General features: G+C 31.1%; 1 protein-coding gene across 2 annotated transcripts in view; it reads right to left on the bottom strand.

Moving 5' to 3' along the window:
* LOC142328057 (protein argonaute-1-like) overlaps positions 1-8,542 on the bottom strand; it is a 36,608-nt gene extending 28,066 nt beyond the window's left edge. The window contains exons 1-3 of one of the 2 annotated variants that reach the window (XM_075371524.1): positions 8,452-8,542; positions 2,256-2,392; positions 4-229 (exon numbers count right to left, since the gene is read on the bottom strand). In XM_075371524.1, the coding sequence (XP_075227639.1) occupies positions 4-229; positions 2,256-2,392; positions 8,452-8,471 (383 nt within the window). In that variant the 5' untranslated portion in view covers positions 8,472-8,542. Of the gene's footprint in view, positions 1-3; positions 230-2,255; positions 2,393-8,451 lie in introns of those variants that run through there. The other variant, XM_075371522.1, reaches the window with a different exon arrangement.
* Between the last annotated feature and the right edge of the window lie 6,255 nt (positions 8,543-14,797).

Here is a 14,797-nt window from a genome sequence, read left to right as displayed (position 1 = left end):
TACCTCTGATTGATACTACTTCCCAACACTCTATTAACTTTGTAAGTTCTTTTAGAATCAGGTTGGTTTGGTATTTCATACTCCACTTTCAGACCACCAATATACTTTTGTAAACTCTCCTTTTGCCAATTATCTAACTCTTTATCAAATACTCTATCACCAATAGTTGCATTTTGATCCCTAATTACTTTTATTAGATTTTCTGGTTTCGAAAAACCTTTGTGGGCGACTGAAAAAAAAAAAGAAGTTGTTTGTTACTGCATGCCGATGCTAACAATGCTTAGTAAACATGAATGAGTCTGTAAATAAATATTACTGAATAATATTTACCTGTTCCTGCAGCAGCAATGAATATAAGTCCTTCAATGTGTTACAAGGGATAAAGATCCTATGTTGTTTTGAATTTTTACAAATGTTTATGGAACTAAGTTTCCCATACAATATCAGCTCACTTAGTCATTTTTTAAATAAAACCTAGCGTATGTAAAAGTAAATATAGAAAAATATAATAAATAGGAGCCACTGATTAGAAAATAGAATGCTGTCCACAACATTCTACAAAATAGGATTTGTCTTCAGTCTAGTGAATTAGGAGAGAATTTAAAAAAAAATATTATTCATTATAATAATTCTTTTAACATACTGAGTTTTTTTTACATCCTCCTTAAGTAAAAAAGGATTTCTTAAGGTAGTCTTTCATGAAAAAATGTTATAAGAAAAAATTACTTGAAACAGAAGTTCTAGAGAAATTATTTCCTTAAAACTTTTTTTTTTAATTTTTTTAGTTTCCTTCAAAAAGAAAGAACACCCAAAAATCAATCACTTTCCAAGATTTTTCTTTCCTTTTTAGGAAAGGAAGAAAGCTAACTAAGCTCTGAAATCCAGAGCTTAGTTAAAAAATCTATTAACATTTTTTTTAATTTTTAAATAAGGAATAAACTGTCTCCTATTTTATATTTCATGAGAAAAAAGTAATTTTTTTGAAGAAAATAATCCTTTTCCTGTACATTACAGAAAACGTACAGGAAAAGACTTTTCCTGTACAAAACATTACATTGGTTTGCTTGGCATTTCTCCCACCACCACCCCATTCGGTCGACCTAAAGCATAAGACCGAATGTCAGTGCTAACCTAAAAGTGTGAGTGGAATAAGCGTGGTACCATAAAGCACTTGCTTGCATGTCCCACCGCCCACTTGTCATATATCACTAAAATGGGTAGGCGTATCCCGTCAATTACTGAAACATATATGAGTATCAATAATTAATTTATCTCGTCAAAGACAGCAATTCGCTGCCACAGCGAATTCTAGGCCGCTGAATGCCAGCATATCTGTTCACCATTAAAGCACTTGGAGCCTTAATCTGGCTGGTAGCCAGCCATATCTCTCGATTAGCTTCCTACAGCAGCGTGGAAGGAGTCTTTTCCCTTAGGTAAACTGCTGATGTCAGTTGAACAAAGCAACCTCATCAAGGAACTCCCACACGGTCTGACAATGAACTTTCACCACTAAATCGATTAGGAGAGCTTTTCCCAGTACAGTGGTAGCCTCATAGAAGGCCTGTTTTAAAAACACCAGTGCATACAATTAACACTCTGCGCTGAGCACTCCTTAAATTTTAAATCAGTGCTAGATTTCTTTCGAACCTATGCACCCGAACAGATGCCGCATATGAAGTCAAACTTTCAAAGACACCTAGGTAAACAATGTACAAACGACAACCAGTAATCCTTTCGAGCAATCCTCCTAAGCTTGTGCATACAGAGATGACGTCCGCTGTAACTTGCCTAATGTGGCTGCTAAACAGCAACTTCTCATCAAACAAAACACCTAGGTACTTATGAACTCGAACTCAGCTGATTACACAGCCTTTATACTTAATACAGGGGTTACAACTGTATAATTTGTCTGCACCCTTGAGAAACATAAACTTCGTTTTGGGCACAGAAGTCCTTAAATTTTGAATGTCCATCCAGCCCTCTGCAGCTAACAAAGCCAACTGCGTTCTGTCGTCTAGCTGCAGTCGAGAGTTACTACAAACTAACAGGAGACAGTCATCTGCGAAAGCCTGAACTGTGACCCCTTCAGGGAATCTCAGTCCCAAAAACCCGTCGAATACCAGGTTTCACAGCAAGGGGTTGAGAACTGATAACAAGAAAACTGCAGAGGATTGTAAACATTGCATAATAACAAAGCCTGTTGAACATATTCCTGGCTGAAATTTTTTTTATATGAACTAAAACTTTATCCTTACCATCAACATTAAGAAATGGCTTCCAGCCAAGAATCGCACTTTGGTAGAAACCATACCGTAGTTCTAAACCATCTCCAAGATCAACAATTTGTTCTTGCTGAGGTGGAGTAAAAAATGAACGCCCAACAGCAACAAATCTACAAGAAAAAAATTTTTTATTTTACATACAATAAAGCATCAAATATTTATTAGTTAATATTTCAACTGACATTATCAGGAAATAATTATCCAAAATAGATAATGTTTGTATGTAGCAATAATGCAGGTGACCTTCTGCCAAAAATACAGTCAGTTGGTTTCTCTATTTTGTCTTAATCTCAGCCAATTCCCTAGACTATAAATATGCTATAACATCTTCCTCAAAACTATAAAAATATTACAAAAATTTTTAAAAATTGATTTATACTTTTTAGTCATATTTTAATCAAATTATTATCATATTATTTTGCATGAGTTTAATTAGTAGGTTAATATTGATTTCAAAAGATAACATCATTACTGAAATTTATAATCTACATATATAAAAATGAATGTTTGTCTGTATGTCTCTTATGCCTTCCTAAACCATTCATCCGATAGCAATGAAACTTTGGGGAATGGTTGGACGCATGCCAGGGAAAGTTTCTGAATATGTTTGGACCTGCTAAGTGGCACTGGCGTCGAGATATTTAGAAAAATTGTACTTATAGTCCGATTTGCCTCATATTCACAATACGTGTTACTTACACGGAAAGAATTATTTCTGCAAAAAATGAAACCGCTAGATGGCACTGGGGTTGAGATATTTAGAAAAATTATATTAATTAACCGATTTGGTTCATATTCAGAATATGAACATTAGTTATGTAAAAAAAATATTTTTGCAAGAATTATACCCGCTAGCTGGGGCCGGTGTCTAAATATTTACGAAACAAACAAATATACAAACAGACTTTTTTATTAATTATATATATATGTACAAAAGACATGTTTGTATGTGTGTTCGCTAAAGACCAAAAAACTAATGGACCGATTTACGTTCGGGCAAAAGGTAAAACAGGGACAAGGGGAAAGGTGGAAAGAGAAAAGGGAAAGGGTAAACAGGAAACTGGGAGAGGGTTGAGGGAGAAGGGTGAAAGAGAGAAGTTGGAAAGAGGAAGGAAAATAAGCGAAAGGTAAAATTTGTGAAGTTTCATAATATTCAGTTTTTTAATTTTTTTTATCAAATATTCAATTGTGTTCATTTAAACTCTCTCGCTCCTTTATATATATACTCAAATCTGGCAATAGCGAAGCATTGCCGGATCTGCTAGTATATCTATAAAATATCAAATCTGGCAATAGCGAAGCATTGCCGGGTCTGCTAGTATATCTATAAAATAACAAACAGATTTGCAATCAAGCATTTACTACATAAAATAACAAAATAGTGAAGTTTATATTTCATTTACTTTATTATCACAAATTTCATCAATGATGTGAAATTTCACCAATATGCAATGTCAGGAAGTATGTTATATTAAGGATGCAAGATTTAAGGAGAAACATGAAAGAAAAACATTGTGAGTTAGAAAAGCAAGTAAAAATAGAAAGTTCTATCAAATACCAAACGTGAAGAAAAGTACAAATAAGTAATACCAAGCTTTTTTGAAGCTAGAAACACATCTTATTTGCTGATGTCAAAAAAGGAACTACATTAAATCCACAGCATTACTTAATTGGCTACATACTAGCATACTGCTACAGTAATGCTTACCCTTAGGTGCAACAACCTGAGTGCTGCTTATAAAGTTTAGTCAGGAAATACTCATAAATTTCTAATTCGGAAACCAGCAATTTCAATTTAAGCTGCTGTTGCATGGCTGCCTAGCAGGTGGATTTCTACATTAATGGTATTAAAAAAGCTACTGACAATAACAGATTAAATTTAGCTACAGTAGAAAAACCTATGCTATTACATAACAAATATTTTGATTAGTTTATAGCTAAATGCTCTTTATTTAATGGATGACCCTCACATGTTTTTTAACTTTTTTTCTCTCTTCAGTATTTTACATCAGCAAATGATGAGATAAAATCTACTACCTGAAAATTTTACTTTTTCTAAGTACAAATTAAATGTGTTTAAGGTTCAAGCATATTAAATTATACTTTAAAATACAAAACATTGTATAGACTGAATAAATGAGATACCGTGTTAATGAATGACTGCTACAGTTTTATCCTTTAAAAAAATATTTAAAATATTAAGATCATTTTTAAAATTCCAAAAATGTTCATATTACCAATATCTAATTTATTTCAGATAAGAAAAATGAAGATTGAATCCAATTATAAGGATTTGGTGCTGGGCATCCATTTTTAATAAAGGGTATGGTAGAATTGACTGGAAGATTTAAAACTGGTGTTGAATTATATGCCAGTGAACAGCACAGTATTTGCATTGTTGGTTTATTCAGTGACCACGCTACAGCACAGTTCAAGATGTTTTGTTAACATTCTGTATCGATACTTGAGGCAGATAGGAGTGTTAGAAGAATGTTACACATAGATTTACATTTTCACCTGTTTAAAACTCATTGGTTCAAGAATTGCTGTGCCTTGAGTGAACAGAATGTAGAGGCACACATCAGTGAATGGAATTTTGTACAAAGCTCTTAGAGATTAATAATGCATAACCGTAATTATACAATTATTCAATTTAGAAGTCTAAGATAAGCCCCATTTTCATCTAAGTGGATGTACTGATAAACAGAATTTCAAATAAATAGCAAAGAAAATCTCTATTATATCAATCTCCTTTGCATAACAAGAAAATAACAATTTGGTGGAAGTTAACAGGTACAGGTTTATATGGAGTGAGTTTATTTTGGATTTTCAGAGGGTACCTTTTGCAAGGCAATGGAAGAGCAGTTGACTATACTATTTGAACGTTATACAGCTATGCTGGATGATTTTTTTCTCTTCCTGATACTAAGACAGCACCCATGTTGACTTGTGCTCATTATAGTTAACAAGATGGTGTGATATCTCACATGTCATGACTCATAATATAGACTGTTTGATGATCGAACAGAATACTGTCCAGAATGTGTCGGCTATCATAATGGTGAAGGCCAAAGCCTTCGTGCTTTTCTTATTTATAACCATGCAATTACTTATGAGGATACTTAAAGCATTGAAACTGACCTCATAACATAGACGAGTTAAAAGAATCTTTCACACTAATCCAACTTATCGCATCAGAATGCTAAGAAAGGATATGGACTCTCTCAAGCAACGTAAAGACTTATTTGCTTAACAGTGGAACCCATTTTAGAAAGCTATTTTTAAAAATGTTATTTAAGTCATAAAAAATGCTCAATAAACTTAGAATACACCGATTTAACAATAAATCACTTATTTTTAACATTTTTAATAATGTAGAATCTTTTATAGTTTTAACCTGCAATGTAATATCTGTTTGTAATCTTTTATTTAAGAAGTAAGTTACTAAAATCCACAACCATATTAAGCTAATTACATATTTGAGTTACAAGAACAGAGCACTGTATGCGATGTATATAAATCTTTGCCAGGTTTTTAGGAACTAAATGATAATAGGTTTTTGTACTCATAATAATATTCTTTGCAATCTCATCGGTAATTCATCAAGTGGTTTCTTAAGAATAGATAAACATAAAAATGACACACAAAGGAAATTAACAATATAAAAATAAAGCTTACAATTACAGTTACAATATGGGCAGAATAAATAAAATTTGTCTAAGTTTTTAATTTTTGGCCATTAAATGCATACACACTACAAAAAAAAAAAAAAACATGTTCTAAAATTTTCCCATGAAATCCTAAATTTTCAAATAAATGTGTGGAGGATGCATTTATGCATTTGACCCCTGCTTCTAATTCAAAACCCGCACTTATTTTTAAGTGCGGGTTCCAATGCACCATTCTGCTTGCAATGTAAATTACTAACTGTAGTTTTCTCATCAGTGGTTTATTTGCAATAAACATTATGCACAAAAATAAATTATTTGTTTTACAACTACAATCATCAAATTCACTAACAAAATTAACTAAAGTTTGTTACTGGCACTGTACATTTTAACATTATGATTTCTTTTATATTTAAAAGAAACCAAATACTGGAAACTATTATTGTGATTGGAACCACATGCATCATAATATACTTCATTTCAAATCTTGAAAATCTTCGATTGTCATAATGTGCACTCTCTCCATATTTCTGAAGGGTATGCACCCTTGTTTAGATGAAAATTTTCATTCCGTATGAAGTGAAGCATTATTTTTTAAGTTTTATCAGATACCGATTTCAGAAGCACGACATACATCTAAAGCCTGACCAAAACTTAGGGTATCTTCATGTAACATTATTTAACATGTGAGTGGTTCTTTATTTCCTACATAACAAAATCTTCAATAAACAAATCACTAATATCTTTAACCATTTCTGCTTTTAATTTACAGATATGTAACAAACTGATCAATGGACTTTGCTGGAAGTTGGTAAGTAAAACATTAATGTCCAATACATTTTTCGTGTATGTATATACATTACTTTTCTAATATCTATTCTTTCAAGAATCATATTCCTCTGTACTAATATACAAAATTACATTTATTTGATCTATCTAAGTACAGAAAAATAAATGAAGTAGGATGAAGTTTACCTTATTCCATTACACATGCAAAAACATTTTCACGAATTTCTCACATCATCAGTTGCATTACATTTTTTCAAATTATTCACATCAAATTATATATTATACATAAATATTACAAAATAATTTAAAAAAATTATTTTTTATAAAAGAATAAAATTTAGTTATAATTGAACATTATTCTTTTATATATTATATACTTGAAAAAAAATCTTTTATTTAAAATTAAACATTAAAAATGAAAAATTACATAAAGATAAATATGAACAATAAATAAAAGAATAATAAATTGTTTAAATACAAAAAAATATAGTGGTCTAGTTAGCCACTGTTACATTACTAAACAGAGTTGAAATATAGTGAATTATACATTAACAATGTCTGAAGAAGTGCTGCCATCTGTTGCAGCTTTTATAATCGTGTCATCCTCATACCCTGTTTGAAGGTTGATCAAATTAAATTTACTTTTATATCATATATATATATATATATACACACACACACTTTTATATATATATATGATATAAACATCTCGTAGAAAGTTTTGAAAGATCTTGTGATCTTTTCTATATAAATGTGGTCACAATCATTAATTCTTTTTTATAAATTCCACTCAAAATAAAATGTAATGATTGTGACCATACAGGAAAACCACTAGATCCTCTGAACATTTTAGGTATTATAAAAATTGAAAACTGTGTTTCTGTAATGTTTCTGACCATCTTCTTAATAATACACATTCAATATATGATATTCAAACATATTAGGAAATACTGGATATTAAAAAATATAATATGAATACAAATAATAGGGATTTAGACATTTTAGAAAGATTCTACAGATATAAATATAAAAGTAGATTTAATCTGATCAAACTTCAGAGTACGATGATGGAATGATTACAAAAGCTGCAATAGATGCCACCAGCACTTCTTCAGATATTTTTTTATTTAATTTTCAAATTTGTAAGCTTCTGGTCCCAGTTCGGACGCCATTTTGTAAGCTTCTAAACTACACCAAATTAAAATTTTTTACAAAAATAAAAATTTAATTTTTAAAAAACTTTTAATATAAAAAAAAAATTAAATTACTAATGTTGGGATTTGCGAAACGATGTACTAAGACTATGCTGCTTGATAAGTTTACATTGCTCTCTTGAGTTTTATAAAAAAAAAACCAATTACAGTATCTCAACAGATCAAAAAATGTTACTAATAGCAATGAATAATTATGCATTATTTATAAAAATAAATAATATGCACATCTGACTAAGAACACCCATAATTAGTCTACTTGAAATTTGTAGAACTTTTATTAGTTATCTACTTGTACATACCAGAATTTCACAAATCATCTTATTAATACTTAAACTAAGATGGAATTGGCCAATCTGAAATTAATTTTAGTTATAATTTTGAATTTACTTTATCATTATAATAAGTAACATTTTTAATAGTTCTTTTATAAAATAGTCAACCGATTAGTAATTTTGTAATGGATCCATGAAGCATTTTTGTGGAGAGGCCTTTACATACCTGTATCCAGAATAAAACATAAATTGCAAACCTCCTGAATAGTTATTTGAACAACGTCACTGCACTCATATTCACTTCGACGAATCCCAACACAAACTGCGTCTTTCCGATGGTTTCACCGGTCTAACCCCACTACCATTTCTGAGAATTACTCAGTCTGTGTGAGTGCGTGCATGCACGCTAACATAATGCTTTCTGGGGGAAAAGTTTGTTCCATTTGCAAGCATGATGTCATACTACGATAACATTTTATTTTTAGAAAGAACGTGCGATAAGAAATGAATCATGCTGTGATTATCCACAATCAGTCTTCTCTGAATAAATCCATCCAAGCTTGCATTTTAAAATCATCCGTCGACGTAATAAAAAATTTATAAACTACAAATAAAGTCACCAACTTAATTAAGCGCAATGAGTCTAATTTAGCCAAAATTTTAATGGTTACATATTTTAATAATTATTAATTGACGTCCTATTTCTATATGTAATATATATTTCTATATGTAATATTTCATTTTTGTTTAATTTTAAATTAATTTTTTTTTTTTAAATGTATAATATATAATAAAAGATAATGTTTCATTTTGATTCTTAACTTCAAATCATTATTTTAAAAATTTGTATTTAAAAAATCTGATAATGGAATTTTAACAAAGTTTTTTTATTCTAGTATAAAAAATAATTTTTTTATAATATTTATGTATATGTAATTTGATGTAAATTTTTTTTTTAAAAATAATGCAAATGATGCAAGAAATTCGCAAAAATATTAGTGTCATCCTACTTTATTGTTCTATACTTAGTTTGATCAAATAAAACATAATTTTGTGTATGTATATATATATATATATATATATATATATATATATATATATATATATATATACACACACACAAGGGTAAATCAAATATAAGTGGGATTTTTGTTACTGAGCATCTACGAATGGTAGGACTGAACCTGCGCTTCTAGTATGCTTGGATGTTATCATTAGGTGTGGGAAGAGCCAGTCATTCCAAATTCCCAATCTATTCATCAGTAACGCTCATGATGTCTGAGCAACAGGTACATCCATCCACTGTGCAATGCATAATTATAAAATTTCTTGCTTGTGAAGGAGTTCAAGTGACAGAAATTTTCCAGAGATCGACTGCACAGTTCGGAGACCAAACATTGTCAAGGACTTGTGTGTTTGCCTGGCATAAAAAGTTCAAGGAAGGACAAGAACGAGTGGAAAATCAGGAACATGATCGCCATCCTTGGACCAGCCTTACAGACGAAAACATTTTCGTGGTTCGAGACATTCTTGAAGACGATCGACAGGTGAGAGTATCCGAAATTGCAGAACAGTCGGAATAAGTTCCATAAAGTGTGCCAGATGGGTCCCTCGCCTTTTGACTGCAGATCAGAAGTTAAGACTTTGGGAATATGTCAGAGGCTTACAGTGAGATTTGCGAAAGAAGGTGATGCATTTTTGAGTCGGATCATCACCTGCGATGAAACATGGGTCTACCACTAGACTCCCCAGTTAAAACAAGCCAGTATGGAGTGGCGAAGGAAAGGGGAGGCAGCTCCAGTGAAAACCAAGACTCGACTGTCAGCTGGTATGATTTTTTCAACCGACATAGCATTTTGCTTGTTGATTTTTACACGAGTGACGCACAATCAATGCTGCTTACTACTGCGAGTGTTGAACAAGGTGAGGGCTGCATATCGTCACAACAGAGACCAACCAATTCAGGAGGCCATCCTTCTCTATTACAACGCCAGGCCCCATACTGCAGCTCTAACGGTCTCAAAACTAAAGAAATGCATGGACTCAGCTTCATCATCCTCCTTACAGCCCGGACCTATTGCCCTGCGATTTTAATTTGTTTGGGCCACTTGAAGAAACTTCTAGGAGGACAACGATTTGAAGATGACAAGGGCATGGAGGGATTCATGTGCAATTGGCTCCTGACACAACCAGTTTCATTCTACGATGCTGCAATAAAAACTTCCGTTCTCGCTGGGAAAAATGTATTTCTACGACAGGAAACTACGTAGAAAAACAAATTATATTTGCCTTCTATTTTTCAATAAATTTGTATATAATATTTTACATACTAAACTTTTCTTTAGGGTAAAATAATTCTTACAAACTTGTTAAATGCAGATTCTAACTTATTCTCATCTTCATTATCACTAAATACAAAGCTATTAAAAATATAGATTCCATTTTCTCCTAACATTAATAAAATTGAAATCAAACATGTCATTTTTATTGTCCGATGCTAAGTTTTAAAAAATTATGTACATCATTATAACCATTTCTTATTCTGATGTGCTTCTTGCTATGGCTAATTCTCCTCCTGGCTACAAAAAAGTATTTTAACTCTTATTCCAAAAAGCCTACAACAAATTACTGCATCATTTCTTAGTCTCATGCACTCATCCGAACCTCTGTAGTCTTGTCAGACCAAGAAACGAAATGAATGACTCACCAAACAGGTTACAATGGTAAAAAATTCTCTAAAGCCATCCTCGGACTACTGTAGAATCTATTGTTAACATATACGCTTTCTTCTAACACAATGGTTATAAGTAAATTAAAAGTATATATTTTATACATACTATTCTCAAATACATACAAGAAAAATAATTTTTTAAATAGTAAAAACATGCTACTTAAAACAAACTTCTGAAGACATGTTATGGGTTGAAATATGTTAAATTATACTTTAAAATATAGACTTTGTACAAACAGAATAAACTAAACATAATGTTTATGAGCAACTGTTTTACTGAAAGTAACTTATCAGGACTGTTGCTAATAAAATGTGATTGTCACTTATTAACATTTTAAAGTAACTTCAATATGTCAATCATGATGGCAAATAATTTTTTTAATAAATAAATCTATCTCAGAAAAATATGCTACTGTAAATTTTAAATTCAAATCAGTCCATCATTTTTCATTTTACATCCTTTTACAAAGAAAAAGAAAACCTCAAACAGTTATTTCAAAACTGCATACTGTACCTATGTTATCCTAGATCTAGACTACAAAAGTAATAGTATAGTTTCCTTTCTCTTTTTTTTTTTATTAAAAATAATTCAAAACAAAGGCTGATCTCTAAATCAAACAGCTATTCTAATATAACCGAAAAAAACAATGTTTAAAGAAAATGAACACAAATCAGTCAAACCTGTAGGAACAAAGTTGTAACCAATTCAGAAGTTGCATAAGAGCTGATAATATGTTACTGAATGAATATGCTGTCATTTGATTAACTACTCCCAAGACCATTTTAAACAAATATCTATTTTTCAAAAAATGCTAATATTAGGTTTGAGGTATTACATTAACATATTCTTGTACTTATCTTTAAACATTTAAGAAAAAATTTTCATTCCAACTTTGTTGAAGTTGACGGTAGCATCATTGTTCCCTCCCCCCACCACCACACACATTCTACATCTTTGTTTTTATTCTGTATAAAGCATGGTTCCAGCAACCAATTGATCATCGGCAGAATAGTTTCACCAATATCAATGGGAGCTAGGTGACCCACTAGAGACACTACAGACATAACATACAGTAAATTCTAAGTCTGTCCTACAGCAAAAATCTGTTGGTTGTTCTAAGAATACATTGCATGGAACAGTCGATTCACACATCCCTTGGCTAGATCCCTTGGCTATTAATATAAACATAAGGATAAGTAAGCATTTTTAATTGTTTAATATCAATCAAAACAATTCATACTTTCTTTCTTCCTCTGTTTAGCCTCCGGAATCACCATTAGGTATTACTTAAGAGGATGATGAATGAGGATGATTTCTTTTATAAATGAAATATCAGTAATTTATTATTATACGTATCAGGAAGGTTTTGCTAATGTAGTTCATCTTTAGACACTAAAAGTGTTGTCCCCGAAAAATCTCTGATTTTTAATACGGATTTCTACAAATATACTACACCAGATTCTCACCATTCTTCGAATTTGGAAATTGCATCTTTATTCCTCAGAAAGAAGTCAAAATTTATTTATAACAGTAAACATTTTTTTTTCCTTCAAAACTATAGTATTTTTGATGGAGATGCAATGAAATAATTTTTTTTTTGCTCTTATTTGATTACCAAAGAGTTTTATCATTTGAATGATTTTTACTTACAATTTAAGAAAAATACTTCCATGAATGTGTTATAGTAAAAAATAGAATAAATGTTTTAAAAGTAAGACTGAACAGAGAGTTACACAGAGAAAATGGGAGCTAAAGACAGCTATACTTGTTCTAATAATCAAATCAAAAATTAATTTAAATTGCATGAACTTGAAATGGTGTGATACTTATAATTTATGTGTATGTGATATTATTCATTATTTAGTATTAAATAAATATCTGTTCTTATTTACACCTGGATGGTCCATATTATGGAAACTTTATGAATAAATTTCTGCTCAAGACTGTAAAAGCAAACAAATATTTTAAGGTCCTATATTTTACTCCCTACTCCATACCAATTCTTAATTACTGTTTTTACCTAACTTTTAACAAAAATTATTAAAAAAAGGAAAGAAAACCACAATGTTGAATCAAAATAAAATCTACGATTACGCAAAAAAAGGAAATAATTTCAATTTGCATAGCAGATAATAGATTGGTTATTTGCTCTTACTGGTCGTAAATGTATGACCACTTGCAAGTAATTGATGGATCACACAAAGAAAACAGATATTCCTTGTATATTATTGCATTCTTGAAATATCTACTTTTGCTTCACTTTCATTGTAACACACTTTATCATTTCCTTCGTTGAACCAAAACTTATCCTTCCTTTTAGAGTAGGTTACCTAAATTTCAGTTTCAGTGTGATTTACATGAGGTCTGTAAATAAAGTAAGGGACTAGTTTTTTTTTTGGCAGCCAAAGTCGCAACACTGTAAAGTTATTAGTAAACATATGGTTATATGAACAGCTGATTTATATTAGGTATTAATAATTTTAGTCTATTGTTGCCACTTGAGATGTAAACAAACTTTTCGTGAAATGAGTTTTTGTTGTCCATTGCAAAAATGAGTTAAACTAATTATAAGCAATGTTGTGCAATCAAGTTTTAAACCCAGTGAGAATGCTACTGAAACCTTTTCAAAATTGAAAAGGTCATATGGAGATGACGCTCTGTCACGAGCCCAAGTTTTTAGGTGGTTTAAAGCATTTTCAGATGAACTGGAACCAGCTGCAGACGATCCACATTCTGGAAGACCGTTAACATCAAAAAGTGACAACAATGTTGAGCAGATCAGAGAATTGATACGGTACAACTGGCGATTAACTGTCAGAATGATTGCAGAACAATTGAATTTGGACCATACTACAGTCCATCAAATTTTGACTAACAAATTGGACATGTAAAAAGTGTTCCTGATTTTCCAAAAAAATGTTATTACTGGTGATGAATCTTCGATATTTGAATACGACTCAAAAACAAAACTCCAGAGCAAGGAGTGGCATACTTCAAACTCATCACATCCCAAAAAAGCAAAAATTTGTTATCCGAATATGCTAATTTGTTTCTTCGATAGTAATGGCATTGTCCATAAGGAGTTTTTGCCTACAGGACAGACTGTAAATCAATATGTTTTCTGAAAAATTCTTGAAATACTGCAGAAAAGAGTTGTCCGTGTGAGACCAGCCATCAAATACAACTTGATGCTGCATCATGACAATGTACCTTGTCACACTGCACTCTCAATGAGTTTTTGGCAAAGAAAAACATTCCTGTAGTTCCTCAACCATCTTATCCACCTGACTTGAGTCCTTGCGACATTTTCCTTTCCAAACTTTTAAAAAATATCTCAAAGGATACCATTTTGGAACAGTAGAAAACATTTTAAAAAATGTAACTGACCATTTGAAAGATATTCTGGTTTCTGAGTTCCCATACTGCTATGAAGAGTGGGAAAACCATTTGAAGCGTTGCATGGCTTCCCTAGGGAACTATTTTGAAGCTGAGAGAGTCCACATATAATTGGATTGTAAATAAAAAGTTTTTCTGAACCAGTCTCATTATTTTATTTGCAGACCTCGTATTTTAAAAACAGTAATAACATGAGTCCATTTTTAAAGTGGAGATTTAAAACTTTCTTAAATATTTTTGTACCTTTTGGTGACCTGATAAGTGAAATTATAAATAAATATTTAATTTTAAACACTGTAATAGTTTTGCTACTGAGCTTTTGTACTGTGTACATATATTATTTTAGAGTTTCTGTTAGTTTATTTTGTTTTAATTATTAACCTCTGTTATATAAATTATTAGCATTAAACTGGAAAATTAATGTTTTTTTTATAGGGATATAAT

This window comes from Lycorma delicatula, chromosome 7 (assembly GCF_047948215.1).
Source record: "Lycorma delicatula isolate Av1 chromosome 7, ASM4794821v1, whole genome shotgun sequence".
NCBI lineage: Eukaryota > Metazoa > Arthropoda > Insecta > Hemiptera > Fulgoridae > Lycorma > Lycorma delicatula.
The sequence above is the reverse complement of the archived record's forward strand: the minus strand, read 5'-3'. Positions and strand labels throughout refer to the sequence as shown.